The sequence below is a fragment of the Phacochoerus africanus genome, chromosome X (assembly GCF_016906955.1).
Source record: "Phacochoerus africanus isolate WHEZ1 chromosome X, ROS_Pafr_v1, whole genome shotgun sequence".
In the NCBI taxonomy this organism is placed as follows: domain Eukaryota; kingdom Metazoa; phylum Chordata; class Mammalia; order Artiodactyla; family Suidae; genus Phacochoerus; species Phacochoerus africanus.
The window spans coordinates 80,255,161-80,276,820 of NC_062560.1; the positions used below are offsets into that span (position 1 = coordinate 80,255,161).

The 21,660-nt window shown below is 34.9% G+C and overlaps 1 protein-coding gene across 2 annotated transcripts in view; it reads left to right on the plus strand.

Moving 5' to 3' along the window:
• Nucleotides 1-18,724, plus strand: part of FAM133A (family with sequence similarity 133 member A) — a 37,179-nt gene extending 18,455 nt beyond the window's left edge. For both annotated transcript variants that reach the window (XM_047765543.1, XM_047765545.1), the window contains exons 3-4: nt 5,653-5,739; nt 16,987-18,724. In XM_047765543.1, coding sequence (XP_047621499.1) covers nt 17,090-17,836 — 747 coding nt within the window. In that variant the 5' untranslated portion in view covers nt 5,653-5,739; nt 16,987-17,089 and the 3' untranslated portion in view covers nt 17,837-18,724. The remainder of the gene's footprint in view (nt 1-5,652; nt 5,740-16,986) is intronic.
• The last annotated feature ends 2,936 nt before the right edge of the window (nt 18,725-21,660 follow it).

The window sequence follows — 21,660 nt, forward strand, 5'->3', positions numbered from 1 at the left end:
TTGCTTTGGCAATTCTGGGTGTTTTGTTGTTCCATATAAATGTTTGGATTGCTTGTTCTAGTTCTGTGAAAAATGTTGTGGATAATTTGATAGGGATTGCTTTGAATATGTAGATTGCTTTGGGTAGTATGGCCATTTTTACAGTATTAGTTTTTCCAACCCATGAGCATGGAATATGTTTCCATTTCTTTACATCTTCTTTAATTTCCTAGATAATGTTTTATAGTGCTCGGCATATAGGTCCTTTGCCTCCTTGGTCAGGTGTATTCCCAGGTATTTGATTTTTTGGGGTGATATTTTAAAAGGTATTGCATTTTCCTATTTATTTTCTAATACTTCGCTTTTAGTATACAGAAATGCTACTGATTTCTGAATATTAATTTTATATCCTGCTAGTTTGCTGAATTTGTTGATCAGTTCAAGTAGTTTTTGTGTTGAGTCCTTAGGGTTTTCTATGTATAGTATCATGTCGTCTGCATATAGTGAAGGTTTTTTCTCTTCTCTTCCAATTTGAATGCCTTTCATTTCTTTTGTTTGTCTAATTGCTGTGGCTAAGACTTCCAAAACTATGTTTAATAGCAGTGGTGAGAGTGGGCATCCTTGTCTTTTTCCAGATTTTAGTGGGAAGTCTTTCAGTTTTTCTGCATTGAGTATTATATTTGCTGTGGGTTTGTCATAAATGGCTTTGATAATGTTAAGGAATGTTCCCTCCATATACACTTTGGTGAGAGTTTTTATCATGAATGGATGTTGGACTTTGTCAAATGCTTTTTCTGTATCTATTGAGATGCTCATATGGTTTTTGACTTTTCTTTCATTAATGTGGTGTATGACTTTGATTGATTTGCATATGTTGAACCATCCTTGTGAACCTGGGATGAATCCCACCTGGTCGTGTATGATCTTTTTTATATGTTGTTCAATTCGTTTGGCTAAAATTTTGTTGAGAATTTTTGTGTCTATATTCATCAAAGATATTGGCCTACAGTTTTCTTTTTTGGTGGTATCTTTGTCTGGTTTTGGAATGAGGGTGATGGTAGCGTCATAGAATGTCTTTGGGAGTGTTCCTTCTCCTTTAACCTTTTGAAAAATTTTAAGGAGGATGGGTATAAGTTCTTCTTTGTATGTTTGGTAGAATTTGCATGTGAAGCCATCTGGTCCTGGACTTTTATTTGTAGGGAGTGTTTTTATGACATAGTGAGTTTCATTTCTATTGATCGTTCTGTTCAGTTGGTCTATTTCTTCTTATCATTTTTTTTATGTATGTGTGTGACTCAGGTTTACTTTAATTTCAAAATTTGCCAGTTTTTGCCTTCATGATTTTGTTGTAATTCTTTACACTAACAATTCTAAAAATATGAAATTACATCAGCCTGTAGCATTTACCTTTTGAAGTATTTCCACATATATTACCTCATTTCATATTCTCCCAAACCCATTTTTATTTTTAGAGACAACTTTGCTTATTTTATCAATGTGAAAACTGGATTCACAGAGGCTAAAAGACCAGCCTAAGGTTATGTAACTATTATTAAAGATGCATCATAAGAACCCTTTTCTAAGTCCAAGGCCCTTCTCAATTTGGCACATATGCATTTTAGTACTAATTTTTACTGTTTTTGCTTTTTATAACTCATGCTTTTAAGATAAAATTTCATAATGATTTTTTATAACTTTTAAGTAATATGGTTAGCTTCCCTCAAGTTGCTCTTTTGAAATATTTCCACAAACCCTAAGTCCTGAACAAAGTCATCTCATTTCTTTAGAAGGTGAGGAAAAGATTAAAAGAAACTGCAGTAGAAATGTAAAAAGATGGAAATGCCAATATGGCTGAACATCATTTGGAGAAGATTATCCTGCTTGTGATTTATAGTAATTTCATTTGAAATGTCTTTTTTAAGACTCTATTTTTTAGAGCATGTTTACATTTACAGGAAAACTGAGAGAAAAGCACAGATATTTTCCATATACTCTCTGTCCTCCACACATGCATAGTGTCCCCCCATTATCAACATCACTCACCAGAATGGTGTAATTTTTTGTTTTTACCAAAGATGAACGAACCTATATAATCACCCAAATTCTACCTTAAGGTTCACTGTTGCTGGTGCACATTCTATGGGTTTAGACAAATGTATGATAATATATAATCACAATTGTTATATCATACAGCATATTTCACTGCCCTAAAAATCCTCTGTGCTCTGCCTCTTCATCTTCCTCTACTACAGCCCCACTTCAGACAACAACTATTTGTTTTTTATTGTCTCCATTGTTTGCCTTTTGAAGAATGTCAGACTTGTCAGAATGGTTTCTTTTCCTTAGTAATATTCATCTAAGTTTCCTTCATGTCTTTTCATAGCTTGACAGCTTATTTCTTTTTTGTTATAAATAGTATTCCAATGTCTGGATATGCAACAGTTATTTATCTGTTCACATACTGAAGGATATCTTGGTTACTTCTAAGATTTGGCAACTATGAATAAAGTTGCTATTAACATCCACATGAGGGGTTTTTGTGTGGACATAAGTTTTCACCTCCTTTTGATATATACTAAGGAGTGCAGTTGCTGGAGAGCATAGTAAGATTATGTTTAGTTTTGTAAGAAACTGTCAAAATATCTTCCAAAGTGGCTATACCATTTTGAATTTCCACCAGCAATGTATGAGTGTTCCTGTTGATCCACATCCTTGCCAACATTTGGTATTGTCATTGTTCTGGATTTTGGCCATTCTATGAGGTATATAGTGGTATTTGTTGCTGTATGGATTTGCATTGCTGTATGGATTTGCATTTCCCTGGTGACATAAGATACTGAGCATCTTTCATATGATTACTTGCCATTCTATGTAAAGTCTTTACCACAGGAAACTATTCTCAAATTACCATAATATAAGGCTGATAATGTAAAACTTATCAGAGAACTAGCTGTGAGTTTCCAGCAGAGTCTAGGAAAGATAATGCCCTGGTTATCAGATTGGAATACTCTAGTCCCCAACCCAATGGTGGAGATCGATAGGTAGATCAAATTAAATCTGGAGGCAGTAATCATTAAGAATATCTACTGACTGCTTTTTTTAATGATTCCAGGCTTACCATAGATATTTATGATTATAATTTGGTTTTGTAAGTGTATTTTCTAATAGATTCAGGATATGCTATTATCAAACTGAACACCCTTTGTTTATAATATTTCCTATTATAAACTAATGGATGGGAATCTGATTTATACATTGATATCATGTGACTTTATTTAGCCTGAATTAGCATACCTCATCCTGGTACTATTGGCACTGTCAGAATAGTATATAATTTTACATTCACAATCAATAAAAGAACCAAGTGGTGATATAGAATATGTTTATTTTTCCTTTGATTTTTAATAATTTCTTATTGAAATTTCTTCATGACAATGATTTTCAAACTTTTTACTATAATAACCTGAGAAAATTTATAAAATTACAAATTCATAGGTCTTACTCCCAAAAATTCTGACGTTTGGTCTAGGATGAAACATAGCAATCTGCATTTTTAAAATCAACAACCTACATGATTCTGATCTTGAGCATTAGTGGTCGATACCTTGAAAAACACTGTTCTACAGAAAACTTTGCTGTATTTAAATAAACCTGGAGTTCTTAAAGTGATCATTCACCGTTGGGCAGTTTCATGAATTTCTATTAGGTTTCTGTTAACTGGATAAATCAATGACATCATAACCAGCCTCAGATCCCTGATTGGTCAGAATTATGTATGCAAATCACAGCAAGCCTTGAGGAAGTGAACTACAGCTTTGTAAAGATAATCGATTTGGGGGTGGGGCTAAGGGACGACAAAATGACTGACCGCTTCAAGGTGAAGAGAGAATAAAATCCTCTGAGGTTTTCTCTGTTCAAGAGTAGAAGCAAATAGGTAAGTGGTGATGCCAAGGTGTAGCTGCCCCAAATGAAACAATCTATGTGAAAGCGGAATGCTACGAAAGTTCAACTTTAAGTCCCTAACTTTCTCTAAGAATTACTTCGCCTAAGCGCCTCTTAACATAGAAAATTTTGAGCTTCCTCTGGAAATTAGGACCTATTTAATTGAGGATGTGCACTTGGAAGAGGATTCAGAGGAAAGCGAGAGCAGAAAATTGGTTGGTCAAGGGTGGTATAGGCTAGGGTTATAAATAGGAAATGGCTGAACTAGAATTTGAATCTATCAGACCCCAAAGTCTATATACCTGTTAAATTTTTTCTAACGTTAGTGTGCAAAAGAGTCACCCGAGGGCTGTGTTAAAAATATAAGTTCGTTTTTATTTATTTATTTATTTATTTATTATAATTTTTTTATTTTCCCACTGTACAGCAAGGGGGTCAGGTTATCCTTACATGTATACATTACAATTACATTTTTTCCCCCACCCTTTGTTCTGTTGCAACATGAGTATCTACAAAAAAAAAAAAGTTCATGACCCTAGAAGTTATGATTTAGTAGGTATCATATAGAGTCTAGAAATCTATACTTTTAACAAACATCCCAGATAGCTCTGGTGCATATGGTCAGCGCATATACTTGGAGAAACATTATCCCAGAGGAATAGTTCTCAAACCGTTTGGTTTCAGGATTCTTTTACACTATTATAAATCACTGAGGATCCCAAAGAATGTGGTAAATAATATCTAACAAATAATAACTATTGATATTTATGGTATTAAAAACTAAAAACTGAGAAATTGTAAAAGTACTTATTAATCCATTTGAAAATACAAATAAGACCATTAAATTTTAACCAAATATTTTATGAAAATTATATTTTCAAAATTAAAATAATAACAGAGCTGTATTATTTTACATTTTAAATCTCTTTAATTCTGACTTAGTAATTCTTAAAACTGTACATTCAATTTGTAGTGATATGATGTTTTGGTTGAGGTATATGAAAAAAAAATCAGGATTCACACAAATGACATAGTTAGAGAAAAGAGAACCTTGCAGACCCCCTGAAAGGATCTAGGAGACTCCCATGGGTCATGGGACCACACTTTTAGTTAGTGTCTTAGAGTAATATCTGTTACTGCTCTCAGAAATGGTTATGTTGTTCAGTTTGTGTTTGGTCATCAGAGTTTAGGGACATCAAGGAAGGTAGAAAATTAATTTATTCCTTAGATTGTTTTGGGTTGTTAAATTGTTTTATAAAATTTATGCCAATATTGCTCTTTTATTAATTTCCTTTGTAAATTTGAAAGTACTATAGAAACATAAAATAGGAGACTAGGTGTGAGGCAGAATCTTCTTTAAAGAAGGTGGGTTTCAGAACACAGATTCCTTTGAGAGTAGTGGAGTTTCAGTAGGCAAGGAGAAAGGAATACATTAGGTGACCAATATTTGGTAGGAAAAGTGTGAAAGCAGAGAATAATCTGTTGTTACTTACAGTAGATATTTACAGTTGAATAAATAGCTATAATGGTGAGATAATGCCAATTGTAGCCTTTTAAGGAGGGTTATTATTTTGCCTGAATAAAAGAACCTTCTTGTCATCATACCTTTTCAAATTTGGTTAAATTTGTTGTTGTTGTTGTTGTTACTTTTAATTCTATAACCTAAAACTTACTGCCAGCTTATGCAAGGATTTTAACAAATATTATCTCATTTCTCAACTTTGGTCAAAGTGGAAGAACCTGGAAAAGTCCAAGAAAAGAAGCAGCTGGGAAAGTGAGAGGAAAACGGAATGTTTATATCCTTGGAAGCTATTTGAGGTAAGTGTTTCAAGGAGGAAGGAGTAACCATTCTGTCAACTGATGCTCATTGATGCAGAGTAAAATGAGAATTGATCATTAAATTTAGTGACGTGGAGGTCATTAGTTACCTGGACAACAAATGTTCCCATGGATTGGTTGAGGTAAAAGCTCCATGGGTGTGGGTTCAAAACAGAATGGGAAGAGTTGAGAACTACACAAAGAGCTTTTTCCAGATGTTTTCGTAAAAAAGAAAAACAGAGAAGTGGAACAGCAGAAAACAAGACAAATGGGGAGTTCCCGTTGTGGCGCAGTGGTTAATGAATCCAACTAGGAACCATGAGGTTGCGGGTCTGGTTCCTGGCCTCACTCAGTGGGTTAAGGATCCAGCATTGCTGTGAGCTGTGGTGTATGTTGCAGACGCGGCTCAGGTCCTGCATTATTGTGGCTGTGGCATAGGCCAGCGGCTACAGCTCCGATTAGAGCAGCCCCAGAAGAGTCAAAAAGACAAAAAGACAAAAAAAAAAAAAAAAAGAAAACAAGACATGGAGTTAAGAGAGGTGGATATTTTTGGGTTTTAAATGAAACAATAACATGTTTATATGATAATGTTTTTTTTGAGAGCTTCAGTAGTGAGCAAAATACACATTGATCTTTTCCTTATAGAACTCATAATCTAGTGGGCAGAAATGGCATTAAACATTACACAGAAAATTAGATAATTTTCATTGCAATGAATATTAAAAGAAAAATTACAAGTTTCTATAAGAGCATAATTATCAGACCAAACTTTTTCAAGGACATCAGAAAAGGCTTCTAAAAATAAATGATATTCAAGTTGCACTTAGGGAGAGAGAATAGTACATGCAAAGGCCCTAGGTAGAGAGAATTATGGCATATCAGTGATACTGAAAGAAGGCCATTGAGTTTGAAGTGAGGAGACAGGGGAGGATGAGTGGGACAAAAGGTAAGGTTGAAGGAGTAAGATGTGACCAGGATTATTTAGGTTGGAGCCCTTAGACTCAGTTAATATCTTTGGATTTTATGCTAAGAGCGTAGCAACCCTTGACTTTTTGTGTTGGCCACAATAAAAGTAAACCAGTGAAAACTGGAATGTAAAAGGTGGAACACACTGTTTATACCGCTGCAGACAGGACATTAGGCCAAGTCTGTTTGTCATTTCATAGTCAATTATTCTCCAGTTCACTCAGTTTATTCAGGCTCAGCAACTGAAAGATTTCCGCCTAACTGATCAAATCATATACTAAGCAGGTCCTACTTGTTTGTTAAGATGGACAAAAATGGAGTTCCCGTCATGCTCATTGGTTAACGAATCCAACTAGGAACCAAAAGGTTGCGGGTTCAATCCCTGGCCTTGCTCAGTGGGTTAAGGATCCGGTTGCCCCAAGCTGTGGTGTAGATCACAGATGCTGCTCGGATCTGGCATTGCTGTGGCTCTGGTGTAGGCCGGCAGCTACAGCTCCGATTAGACCCATAGCCTGGGAACCTCCATATGCCGCAGGAGTGGCCCTAGAAAAGGCAAAAAGACAAAAAAAAAAAAAAAAGAAGATGGATGAAAACAACAGATCATATCACTTAATGTTCTCCAGTGGCTCTCTTTCTTTCTCTTTAATATATTTTCCAACTTTTATTATGAAATTTTCAAGCATATAGAAAACTTGAAAGACTTTTGTGGTAAACGCCTATATGCCTATAACCTAGAGCCCAGAACTTTTATCATTTTCTTTTCTTTGCTTTCTTTGTTTTGCTGTACAATTTAAAAGTAAGTAACAGACCTCATGATGTTTCATATGCATTGTTTTCAGCTTGCATCTCCTAAAAAGAAGGACATTCTCGGAGTTCCCATCATGGCGCAGTGGTTAACGAATCCGACTAGGAACCATGAGGTTGCGGGTTCGGTCCCTGGCCTTACTCAGTGGGTTAACGATCTGGCGTTGCCGTGAGCTGTGGTGTAGGTTGCAGACGCGGCTCGGATCCCACGTTGCTGTGGTTCTGGCATAGGCCGGTGGCTGCAGCTCCGATTAGACCCCTAGCCTGGGAACCTCCAAGAAATAGCAAAAAGACAAAAAAAAAAAAAAAAGGACATTCTCTTTCATACTCTCAATATTATAACATTTAAGTTAATTAAAAATAATTCCCTCCAAGAAATAGCAAAAAGACAAAAAAAAAAGGACATTCTCTTTCATACTCTCAATATTATAACATTTAAGGTAATTAAAAATAATTCCCTGGTATCATCTAACACCTATCGATGTTAGATATCCATAAATGTCTCCTCAAAATCATTTTTAACAGCTTTATCGTGTTGTAGTTTTAACACTATGAAAAGTATTCATTTTAAGATTCAAAGGTTTACTACAAATTTATAAAAGTTGTGCAGCCATAACCACAATGTTATTTTGGTACATTTCCATCACTCCAGAAAAAAACCTCATACAACTGTATTTTATTGAACTAGAATAAAATCAAGTTCATGCATGGCATTTAATTATGTTTCTTTAAATATTTTGTTCTAGAGCAATCTTTATCTTTTTCCTCATGATTTTTAGAAAAGACCAGATGTTTGTTTTATAGAAGGTCCCACATTCTGGATTTATCTGTGTTTCCTTCTGTCATTTAACTTATTCCTCTATTTCTCCCACCCTCAACCACCACCCAATATTTTCTGTTAAATTCTTAATTAGATTCATTCTGACATATTTGGAATAAAGCCCAAATTTGTTTGTTTTCTCCTTCCTCTAACATGTCAACATGTTAATCCCATGAAGTTATAGGCTTTATCTGTCTTGTTTAACACTAGTACCTGGTTCATAGTAGGATCACAGTAAACATTTGTTGAGTGAATAACTGAAACACCTACATTCAGATTATGTATTTTTGCTATGTAGAGTCAACATTATTTTAAGGTATTTTTCCTTCTGTTCATTTTTTGGAAAATGTATTAAATGTATTAAAAATACATTTTTAAATTGTATTATGGTCAAAATAAATTTATGGAACCATGATTTATTTTCTAAACTGGTAGTTCAGGCTGATGAAAAGTAGGATTTCTTCCATTTCAGCATGCCATAAACATTTTAGGTGTTCCTCTAATTTCTAGGACATCAAATTTATTTTCAAGATGAGGAATTTAATGCTCAAACATTTTGGAACAGATAAGCCAAATAGATTGCATAGTTTTGATAGAGCTGCTTATCAAAAGATTTAAGGAATTGCATAAGTACTCTGTATGCTCTCATTCCAAGCTATTGAGGGATATGAGTTTAGATTTAACTTCTTCCATAGAGAAAAACAGTTATCTAGAGTTACTGAGTTTGGAGTAAATCAAGAAAGGTTGCCAAGTGGAAGGGGGAGGGAGTTGGATGGACTGGGAGTTTGGAGTTAATAGATGGAAACTATTGCATTTGAAGTGGATAAGCAATGAGATCCTGTTGTGTGGCACAGGGAACTATATCTAGTCACTTGTGACTGAACATAATGGAGGATAATGTGAGAAAAAGAATATGTGTGTTTATGTGTGTGTATGACGGGGTCACTGCTGTACAGTAGAAATTGACAGAACACCATAAATCCACTATAATGGAAAACATTAAAATCTTAAAAAAAAAGAAAATGTACTGGGATCTTCAGGTTCCTTATTCAGGCAATTATATAGGCATATTATTTCAGTATCAGTCAAAAAGTGAAAAAGATTCAGGGGAGTCTGAGTAAAAACAGTTGACTTCCTAGCATGGAACTTTTCTGTATTCCCAAGTACTGCATGACAACTGCTGCTGGCAATGAAATAATAAATAGATAAAAATAACTGATGTGACATGTTAAGTTTCAGGTTAGCAAATTCTGTGACTCAGGATATCTGCCAAAGCAATGGGTAGAGAGAAAAATTCATGTTACAAGACATCTGTTAAATAGAAATTGGGAAATGGGAAGAAGAGATGTGGCAAACCTTACTTGGGTGGTGTATTTTCATGGGAGTCATGTTACACAGATGTAAAGAAACTAGTATTCAGTTAGCATCGGTTCCATAAGGTGAACCCTTGAATAAAGAAACTGGAATTTTCAGAACTCCTAAGACATTTTGGTTACATCATGTATTTCCATGACTTACCACATATAAATACACATTGTAAGGCAAAATCTGTTGTCAAGGAAGACTCAAGAAACTCGCTAATGAGTATCCAAAACTTATCAAATGCACTGACAAAATAAATACCTTCTTGGCAAATAGTTGAGTTCAATATGTATGTAATGATTTTCTACAGAGGTTTTCTTAAAACATTGACACTGGCGCTACAAACCGTACCATTATTTTTTTCATGGTTTCTTGAGTAGGGCAAAGTGCTAAAGGAGCAAAGCTAGTTCTTCTGAGGGCCTTGCTCTTCTTAATAGTCTTAGACTTTTCAAACAATTTCTAAAATGTATACAGGACAGATCCATTCCTACTAATTGGGAAGTAACTATAACATGGACTCTGTTGATGATGAGTCTGTCATGTCACTTAGATGCCACATTATAGTCAACACAGTGTTCTGCATTCTATTTCTAAATATTTCATGTTTGTCATCCAAGTGCCAGGTACTTAGTTCAAACTTAATATGTGACTGACTGTATTAAAATCATTTCATGTATTTCCTAGCTCTGTCTGCTGAGAGGGCCTAGAAGCAACAATACTCAAACAGGATTCTACAGCTATTTAGAACTTCTACCCTCTTATGACCATTATTTTCTATTTTATCTCTTGCACCTGCAACGTGTTGTTGCTGCTATAAGCTTTCTGGCATCATTCTTAAGATATTAGAGACTGATCCCTTGTCATTTGACAGTTCTGTAGACAGAAAAAGAGGAGGCTGTATTTCAAACTCTACACCTTTTCCCTAGAATGACAAATGCTCCATGACACAGCTATGCTAGAGGGAATTCACCTGAGGTGAATGCTTTTAACAAAGCACAGCTTTCTATCATGTTGATCCTAGTCAAAGTAAAAGGGATAATTTTTCCCTCAAAACAGCCACGTTAACAACTAGAATAGAATGTTTCGTTGCTTGAGTCTTATTTAGAAGAAATGATATCATACACACTTGGTAGAGCTAGCTAGATATTTTCAAGAAATTGTCAAGTATCATTAAATGTCTCCATAAACGTTCTTTGTCTCTTATTTGGCCTGAGAATTAGATGATGCTGCGACCGTTCTCTATATTATCCATCAATGTGAAATTGCAGAATGTAGCGTGATAATTAAAGGTATTGTTAGTATATATGTGCAGATTATTATTATTTTATAATATAGTAGACTCATTTCTGTCTTAAAGCCTTTAAATACCTTTAAAAGAGGCATTTATTTCAGTAGAATGGTACTTAAACTTACATTAGCTAGTAGGAACAAAGAACATTAAGGAACATTAAGTTTTTTTTTTTTTTTTTAATAAGAGCCTCATCCAAATGTCCAGACATTTACAAAAGACTTAGGTGTTTCAGTTAAGTCTCAGAGCAATTGCCAACTATTTTGGAAAGGATTTCCAGCTGAAGTGCATATGTCTATGAGACACAGTATGATGCCTACATTTAGACATGTCACTAAAAATTAAATGATTTGTAAAATAGAGCAGGTTTTTAAAATAACTAGGCTTGGGGGAGTTCTCTTGTGACACAGTGGGTTGAGGATCTAGCGTTGTCACTGCAGTGGCTTAGGTTGCTGCTGTGGTGCAGGTTTGATCCCTGGCCTGGGAACTTCCACATGTTGCAGGCATAGACAAAAATTTTTAAAAATGAGATAAAATAAAAACAAGTCCTTGGCAACCTCCAAATTATTCTTTAAAAAACTAGCCTGGAGTTCCCATCATGGCGCAGTGGTTAATGAATCCAACTAGGAACCATGAGGTTGCGGGTTCGATCCCTGCCCTTGCTCAGTGGGTTAACGATCCGGCGTTGCTGTGAGCTGTGGTGTAGGTCGCAGACGCAGCTCAGATCCAGTGTTGCTGTGTCTCTGGCGTAGGCTGGCAGCTACAGCTCTGATTAGACCCCTAGCCTGGGAACCTCCATATGCTGTGGGAGCGGCCCAAGAAATGACAAAAAGACAAAATAAATAAATAAATAAATAAATAGCCTTAGCAATAGATACAATTGAAATTACACTATGAAATATTAAAATATGCTTTTAATTAAATTAATAATGACTTTTACCTAAGCATGTTCAATGAAAAATGGTATAGATACAATCACCTTTAAGAAGAAGTTGTTATGATGACTGGTTTACAACAGTGTAATAATGTGAATACTTGCATTGTATTTGGCTTTTTTTTTTTTTTTTCACCTCAGGGCCTTAGCATCTGGTGTTGCTTTTGCTTGGAGTATTCAATCAACTTTGGTTCTTTTATTACACCTATCCTGTTTGATGCCTTCATCTAGCTAGCTCTGATTTATCCATCAGGTCTCAGAATATACGTTAATTATATGTTAGTATCTCAGAGTTGACCTTCCACTCTATATTAGGTCACTCACACTTTTCATAACATCCTATACTTTTCCTTCATCATTCTAATCATGATTATAATTATATACTCATTTGTTTGATATTTGTGTAGTGACTTTTACTTTTATTAGACCATAATCTCCATGGCATATAACATGTCGGTGCATAATAGATGATTGACAGGGAAGTGTAAAAATGAATGAACAAATAACTGTTCTAACACCTAGACTACCATGCAGGGCTGTTACAATTTGAATATGATCTTTATACAAAATTAGCATACTTCATACAAATAAACAGAGATAAATAGAATCAAGTTTCTCTTTTAAAATGGAAACAGACAGTAAGCCACCACACTTTTAAAATAAATACATTTGAGGAAGAGTCTTTGTTGGTGTTACTTTCTTTTGTCTCAATGTGCTTTATCTTTTGAGAAAAGAGCACACAGATTCCACAGTTCCGAAGGGCCTCCCACAACATTTGTCTGGTGTCAGTATTCTCTCCCATTACCCTCTGCAGTTATTCCAAATTCTAATTATTGTTCTCAAAACTCTTATGCTACCTCAAAGTGTTTTAATCTTAGCAGATCACCTTGGCATCTATCCGCTGAGTGAAAATGAAGGCTGTTATGTGAGAAATACTTCAACTTTCTCCCTTTGATTTCCTCCCGACCAAACTGCCCCTCCCGCCCCCACACTCAAAAGCTTTATTCTTTGCCTCTGCTCTTTCAAGAAGAGACATCTTCTAACTGTGACTTTGATTTCTCTCTATTTCCTCTTTGGTTTTGCTACAAAGAATTATTCCTTCTGTTTCCTATCTTCTTAAAAGTCTTTCTACTTAAACCTTGTCACCCTGTGAACATATTCAAGTTTCTTCTACAATAAAAACAAACAATAAAAAATCATTTTCTTTAATTCTTCATTCCTCATTATAGTTACTGTCTTATCTCTTTACTTTCCTTCTCAAATGAGTCTGTGTACTCTGTGTCTCTAATTTTTCAACTCTCATTTAGTTTTTAACTCACTGACATCTGGCTTCTTCCCTAATTAATTGAAATTTCATTAGCAGAGGTGCTTAAATGATTTCTTCATTGCCAAATATAATGAACATTTTAAGATTTTATCTTACTTGACCAATCTGATGCATTTAATATTGTTGTCCATAACATCTTTTTCTCCTCGATTTTTTTAGTCTTTAAGATAATACCTGCTCATTGTAAAAAATATAAACATTGTATGACAACTTATAAAAGAAAATAATGTCTCTTCATATACAGAGAAAACCAGTGTTTACATTTGGTGAAATTTTCAGTGAACAATAAGTTGCAGATATAGTATTCCATTGGATACATATACTATAATTCATATAACCTGTTCATTATTGATGGACATTTAGGTTTTTTCCCCCAGATTTAATATTTAAAAATTGCTCAAATGAAATTCATGAACATTGGCCTTTGAGGAATATTGCCCTCATCTTGCAACTTTATTCGCCCCATTGTGTTTCTGTGACGCCAACTTTTTGTTTTCTTTTTTTTTTGGTCTTTTTGTCTTTTTAGGGCCACACCCATGGCCTATGGAGATTCCCAGGCCAGGGGTCCAATTGGAGCTGTAGCTGCCAGCCTACACCACAGTCACAGCAACACAGGAACTGAGCCACATCTGAGACCTACACCACAGCTCACAGCAACGCCAGATCCTTAACCCACTGAGCGAGGCCAGGGATCAAACTCATGTCCTCATGGTTGCTAGTCAGGTTCCTCAACCACTGAGCCAAGACGGGAACTCCCCAACTTTTTGTTTACTGATACTCATCTAGCTCTTACCACTCTGGTTCATTTTCTGAAGTGTTCTTTGTAAGCTTTTCTTTCTCTCCCAACCCCTTGTGTGTTGTTTTTTAATTGGATACAGTGCTTAAACCTTTTTTCATTTGAAATCTTCCCCAAAGTGATTTAATTTTCTCTCATGACTTTAGATGTCATTCAGTGACTGCCAATCCTATATCTCTAACTCAGGGCGCATTTCAGAGTACTAACACCCATACATCCAATTTCCAACATGTAGATCTATTTACACATTTCACAAACACCTCAAACTTTATGAATCCAATATTGAACTAGACCTTTTCTCAAAGTCTATGCCATGTCCTTTATTACCCAGTCATTGGCCTTGCCTTTTATCTGATCTCACAAGCCAGAATTGTGAGATTCCTTTGTCTTCCTCACCCTTTTTATCTAATTGATCATTAATTTCAGTAGAGTCTCCTCGTCTCATATATTTCCCCCTCTTTTCATTTATAATACCACTATTTTAGTTCACACTCTTTAATTTCTTATCTGTATGAATACTTGAATGAATCTCATTGTCTTCATTCTTACCTACCTCCATTTCATCTTTCATGCTGTAAGAAATTCTCTTAAATTTTCAGATGTGACCATATCACTCTCCTGCTTAAAATAGTCAATATTTCCCCATTAGCTTCACTCTAAGTCCCTTAGAATAAATTCCAACCTCAATATCACATCCAAATCCTTTGTGAACTGGTCTTTGCTTCTTTCTAGATGATATCAGGACTAGGTCTCAAGGAGCTGAAATTAGAATGGATTATGCTATTCTAAATGTGCAGTTGCAGAAACTACCAGCAAGTTTAATGTGAACTATGTCCTTAAGGGCTTTTGATGTTCAAGTCTTGGAAACAATGATATTTGACAGATCTTTAGAGTAGCATTAAAAATGAAAATGACAAAAAGACCCAAGAGGAGCTGGGCAGAATTGAAGAGGAAGGAAAATAAGATAATACAAAAAATCAAACACAGAAAACTATTACCAAGAATCAGGGTAAAATCTGTGGCATTAAGCTTATGATGAGTAAGTATGTTAGGTTGACTTAAAGGGTCAGAGTCAAGATGGAGACTGACAGAAAAATCTGTGATATGTCCTATCATCTTTCTCTTCAAACTTTGATAGCTTCCTAACAACTATAAGACAAAATCCAAAATGTTAAAATAACCTAAGAAGGCCTGATGGTCAAGCTACTTACTTCATATGCAGCCTCACCTCCTACCAGTTCCCTCTTAACACTTTAGGCTCCGTCAACACTAAATACATAGTGCTCCTTCAGATCTCTCAGGTTTTTTACATACTGTTTCCTCTGCCTAGAATGTCCTTCATTTCCCCATTTCCTGGGTGAACTCCTATTTATCCTTCAAAACCCTATACTGACGTCACAAACCCCAAGAGGCTTCTCTGGATGTCCCTCTCTCACAGAGTTATCAATACAGTCATTTATTTGTTTATTATTTTGCACATATTTATTGAGTGTGGGACATATGCCATGTTAGGCCCTGAGAAAACCATGGTGTTGTAAGACAAATCAAATATGACCTTTACCCTCTTGGCCCTTATATTTAGTGATGGATACATACACACAGACATGTACACACACAAATACACACATATCCACATAGATAAATAAAATAATTATTGATTTTCTAAGTGCTGTGAATAAAAGAAACAAGGAACTATGGTACAAAATAATGAGTATGAGAGGTAGCTACAGAGGTAACATACTTTGATATAAGGTTGAACCATATGAAATTGCTGGTATTTGACTCTTTTTGTCCTATATAATTGGTGATTTTATATAGTTTGACCTAATAGTTACCTTTCAGAAAAACTGGCATTTAAAATGAGACCTGGAAATGAGGTGAAACTGGCCTGGAGCTTACACATTCCCGAATCAAAGAGAAGATCAGAAAAGATAGAGTTGAGAAAAGGGGTAAATAACTCTAGATGAAAGTAAGAGGATCCACCAAAAAGGATCTTTATAGGAGTTTGTATTTGATTCTCATTAAAATGTAAAGCTACTGGAATATTTTAAGATCCTTCTGATTTCAATGTGGGACTGGAATGGAAGACAGAATGGGTAAAATAGGGCTATCAATTAAGAAGTTGATGTAAGGAGGCAATAGAGCGTTGTGTTAGGTGTGTAGTTTTGACATTAGGCTGCCTTGATTTGAGCCTGGTTTTGCCATATGCCATTTATTATGTTACACAAGTTATTCAAATCTCTAAGCCTCTGTTTCTTCATCTGTGTAATAGGGGTAATAATAGGACCAACCTCAAAGAATAAGTCTTGGGGCTGAATCACATAATCCACTGCACAACACTAAGGACTCACTGGCATATAATAAACCCTTAATAGATACTAGAGATTAATAGGCCAAATGAGAGATGACAGTACCTGGACTATGTTGATGACAACATATATGGATAGAAATGAACAGACATGAGATCTATTATTGTGGTGAGTTTAAACAGCAGGATTTAGTAATGAATTGGATGTGAGAGTTGAGGGTGAAGGATTGTTCAGGTATTACTCCTAGGTTACTATCAAAGAGTGGAATGCTTTATGATGCACTTTCCTAAGATGGAAAAGGTCTGCTTGCTACAGAATTTAGCTATAGAAATTTTTCTCTCTTTATACCATATTAGGCAGAATGAAAGAAAGAAAAAAAAAGGTAAATATCATACAATGCAAAAGGAAGTAGTTATTTAAATATTTAGATAACAGAACCTCACATGAGGTATAAAAAACACTTTATATTATATTCATACCACAATGTCTAAAATAGGCAAAAATTGTATATTATCTTTTCTCTAAGATTTTGGAAATCTTTCTACTATACTGTGTGATAGACAGTGAACAATTAAACTTATGTGCTTACTTTGTCTTATATTAAAGATGTTTTTTAATCATTCCATCTGCTTCTCTCACAGAATGGAGCCTATTTGTTATACCAGCAGATGAAGAATTTAAGGAGGGTGTCTATCTTTATTCTCTTTAACAACTGAGAGTCTGCTCTGGGAACCATCAGGCACCATGGGGAAGCGGGATAATCGTGTAGCTTATATGAATCCTATAGCAATGGCCAGATGGCGGGGCCCCTCGCAATCTGCAGGCCCAACAATACAAGATTATCTGAATCGACCGAGGCCGACCTGGGAAGAAGTGAAGAAACAATTAGAAAATAAAAAGAAAGGCTCCAAGGCATTAGCTGAATTTGAAGAAAAAATGAATGAGAATTGGAAGAAAGAACTAGAAAAAAGCAGAGAGAAGTTATTAAGTGGAAATGAGAGCTCATCCAAGAAAAGGGAAAGAAAGAAAAAGAAAAAGAAGAAATCTTGTCAGTCTTCGTCGTCTTCTTCATCAAGCTCTGATTCTTCAAGCAGTTCTTCAGATTCTGAGGATGAGGAGAAGAAACAAGGAAAAAAGAGAAAGAAAAAAAAGAACCGTGCATACAAATCATCTGAAGGCTCTACATGTGAATCTGAATCAGAGAGCAAGGAATCTGTAAAAAAGAAGAAGTCAAAGGATGAAACAGAGAAAGAAAAGTATATTAAAAGTCTCAGCAAAAAAAGAAAGAAGACTTATCCTGAAGATAAACCTTTATCATCAGAGCTCTCATCAGAATCAGATTATGAAGAGGAGATGCAAGCAAAGAAGAAAAGGAAACGTGACGATCGAGAAAAGGCAACAGAAAAGGCAAAGAAGAAGAAGAAGAAACAGCACAAAAAACATAGTAAGAAGAAGAAAAAGAAGTCAGGTTCAAGTCACAAGTCAGGATAATATCAAGAAAAAAAAAAATAAAGCAAGATGTCCCTATTGAAAAAAAGCAAGGTCTAAAGGAAACTTCAACTGTGAATGTTAGGGCATATTTACCAAAATGCATGAATTTCCCTGTGTTAGTAGAATTATTCCCAGACTTTTGAGTTGCCAGTCAAATGCTACTGTGCCAGAAAGGGCCATAATTGTTGCCTGCAGCTTAAATGTAGGATTTTGTTTCATTTGTGTGTTTTTCCTTCCACTGGCTAATTCCTCAGAGAACTAAAACCCTGTTGTCATACTAGTGGTTAAAATGTTTGGAATTAAAGTAAAATGTTTTAGGTGATAAATAATTTTGACCCAAAAATGTCCCTAATAGTCAAGAGATCTAATTTGGATACATCTTAAAAATATAATCAGAACTATCCAGATGACAATAGTTGACATTTTTGAAGCAACTATTGATGCTCAAAAATGACTATTTGATGTCTCCAAATACTTACTTTTGAAGATTAAAAATTTAGTTTATTTTTCTTTTCTCCTTAATAAACTTTTGTTCATATGGGGAAAGGGCTTGCGGGGGAAAAAAGAGTTTGCTCTCACTTTGGCTAGCTGAATAGTGTGCCTTTGGTCCTTACACATCCTATTTTTGCCTGTGCGGCAGCCATTCTTTTCTTATTTGGTGATGTTGTATGCTACTTTAATGAACAAGAAAGACAGCAATTTACAGTATAAATAAGACCCCAATTTTATGAAATTTACCTCCACTTCCACAGTACTGAATAATATTTAGTGTTACAGTGTTACATGATTTGAATTAACGTTGATACCCTTTGCAGGGGAATCGTTTTAAATAGACCCTGGTATTTTTTGATTAATAAAGATTCTGAAATATTTTGCATGTTTTATACTATTAAGTTATAATTATCCAGGGATATTCTATATAACCAGTAATCATTTTTATATGATTTATGCTTAAAATTCAAGTTTCAAGTTTGTAATTTCTTAATCTTACTATATTAATTTCATTACTCTGTTTAATTGCACACTTGGTAAAATATTTAGCATGCAAAAAGAAGGTTTTTAAAAAATATTTGATGCCTTCATATTGAAGCTAGTTTACTGTAAGCAAGTTGAGTGCCAGACCTCTAGTACGCTATATGTCTTGTTACATAAAACTACTGTCAAAATCTTAGTAAGTACGCTGTTTAAAAATTTGTTGTCTTAAGCATTAATATTGAATTAAATAGGAGTTAAATTAAGGAGATTATAGTTTTTCTGTTTCATACTTTTCTAAGATTTGGTGTTTGTTGCCTCGTGTTTGTTGCTGATTCATGTTCACCACTGTGTTAAAATAAGTTGAAATTTATTTTTACTTTACATTTTTTATATCAGAGTAATATGAATTATAAATTGATGTCTAAAAAACACCTGTTACAGAGGATGTGCTAATTGTAATGTCATACGTACAAAATATTTTGGCATGAGGAGAGAATCAATAGCTATTTTTTTAATAGCTGATTTCATGTCAGCTCCCTTGAACCACAAGTAAAATTGTAAAGAAAAAAAATCTGGTAAATAACATATTGGCTCCCCAAATTTTTGCAGTGCGTATACCAGAATCTCCAGTAACATTCTTAGAACATTATAGATGTAATACCTTATTAGGTTACATTGAAGCTTCATAACTTTAGCTGTTTCCTAAACTATGTCTATATATGCTGATTAAAACTATTATATTTAAGGGATATTTTGTATCCATATAGAGTTTTTCAAAAATTGTTTTTCCTTAAAATATGAAAAAAGCTTATATTATTTGTAGAATGTGGCAATGACATTAACAGCTTATCAGATATCTATGTGCTCCCATTCACTTCCCAGCCCCTTGTAGTTAGGCAATGCCATTTGACTACTTCTAGCAGAGGAATTGCAGAGAAATTGTAAGTGGAAGTGATGTGTCGTTTCAATACTGGAGCAGTAAAAAGTCCAGTGTGACTCTCCAGCTCTCTTTATCTGTCATGATGACCTGAAAGTAATGTACTACAAATGTTGTAGTAACAGTATGAATGCAATCTGGATCTTTAACTCACTGTTTATAAGAGACCTGCCCAGGAGAGCTGATGGACTTGTAGTGAGTGTTTTGAGTGAGAAATAAACTGTTACGTGTTAAGCCACCGAGATTTGGAGTCTTTTTTTACTGCCATAGCAATCACCTATCCTACTCTAAGTAGTAACATGGAACCCTAGAATGTCTATTTCAAATAACTCACTTACTCTCTGTCACATTTTCCTGTAGTCTTCGGAATGATTCAGAGGTGATCATTTATGCCACAGAAGGAAATATTATTTTATTTGCACTGGCTTTTATGTAATGACTGAGAAAGAGGGTGGTCTAGCATATTTCGCACTTAGCAGCAATGCTTACTGTCTAGGAAGTAAAACCCTCATTTTTCCTCTGAGTATGGCCAAAACAATCTTCCAGTAAAGATTTGAGGAAGGAAATATTAAAAGCACTCATGGGTGGAGTTCCCATTGTGGCTCAGCCAGTTATGAAACAGAACCCCATGAGGATGTGGGTTCAGTCCCTGGCTTCAATCAGTGGGTTAAGGGTCTGGCTTTGTAGCAAGCTGCAGCATAGGTCACAGATGTGGCTTGGATCCCTCACTGGTGTGGTCGTGGTGTAGGCTGTGGTGGCAGCTGCAGCTTCAATGGGACTCCATATGCTACAGGTGGAAAAAAAAAAACACTCATGGGGAGTCAATAAAAAACAAGGAATGCTGTTTTATATATATACGTGTGTGTGTGTGTGAATATAGGAAATGGTAGAAAAAAGTGGTATGGAAATATGTAAATTCTACTAAATACTAAATAGATTTAGGTAAACATATAATATACAGCCTTCAAAATGAAAGCAAAATAATTTATCCCTTATGTGGGAAGCACTAAAGTTATTAATGATGTGCTTTATATGATTCATAAGAATAGCTTTAGCCATAATATTCAACTAACTTTGTGGGAAGGGAAAAAGTGGGAAAGTCAGTAAGAAAGACAGGAAACGGGGAGAAATAAGTTGGAATCTAGATTAGGAATGTAATTGCAAGCACAAAATGAAGAATTTGAAAGATCTCAGGCTGAAAATAAAGGATTAGATTAGTGATGAGAATGAATAGAACTGGGGGTGCTGGTTTTATATCTTGTATTGGTTTATTATAAATTTATCTTGAGAAAGTTTTATGTTTGATATTGTGATTCTGTAGTCATTTTCCACTTGACCATATTTTTTACTAAAAAAATTTAATCTGTGATGTAGGTTTGAAGCTACTTTATGACTCATGGAAATGATAGCCAAACATTCAAACATACCTATGTACTTTTTTTTTTCCATTTTTATTTTTTTTATTTTCCCACTGTACTATGTACTTTTGAGCTGAACTAACTTTCTAGTCCTCCTTGAGCTGCAAACAAGATGTGTTCTTTCTTCAAATGAATCTATCAGTTTTTCTTGACTCTTTCATGACACTTACCTCAATCTACGTTAAGAGTGCCCTGGCTCTTGCACTAAACACTAGGTTAAAATTCTCATTCTGCAGTTTCTTGATATGTGACCCCAAGTAAGTTAATTCACCTCTCTGTATCTGTTTCCTCAGATAAAAAATCAGAAAAATAACTATCTGTCTGTCTGTCTGTCTATCTATCTATCTCTACCGTGGTTATTAGAATAAGACCAAATAACATTTAAACCATTTAACAAAGCTCTTGGAACATAGCAAATGCTCAGTAAATGCTATATCTTCTTTTCCTCCTCCTCTTATCATCATCATCATCACCATTATTATTGTATCATCATC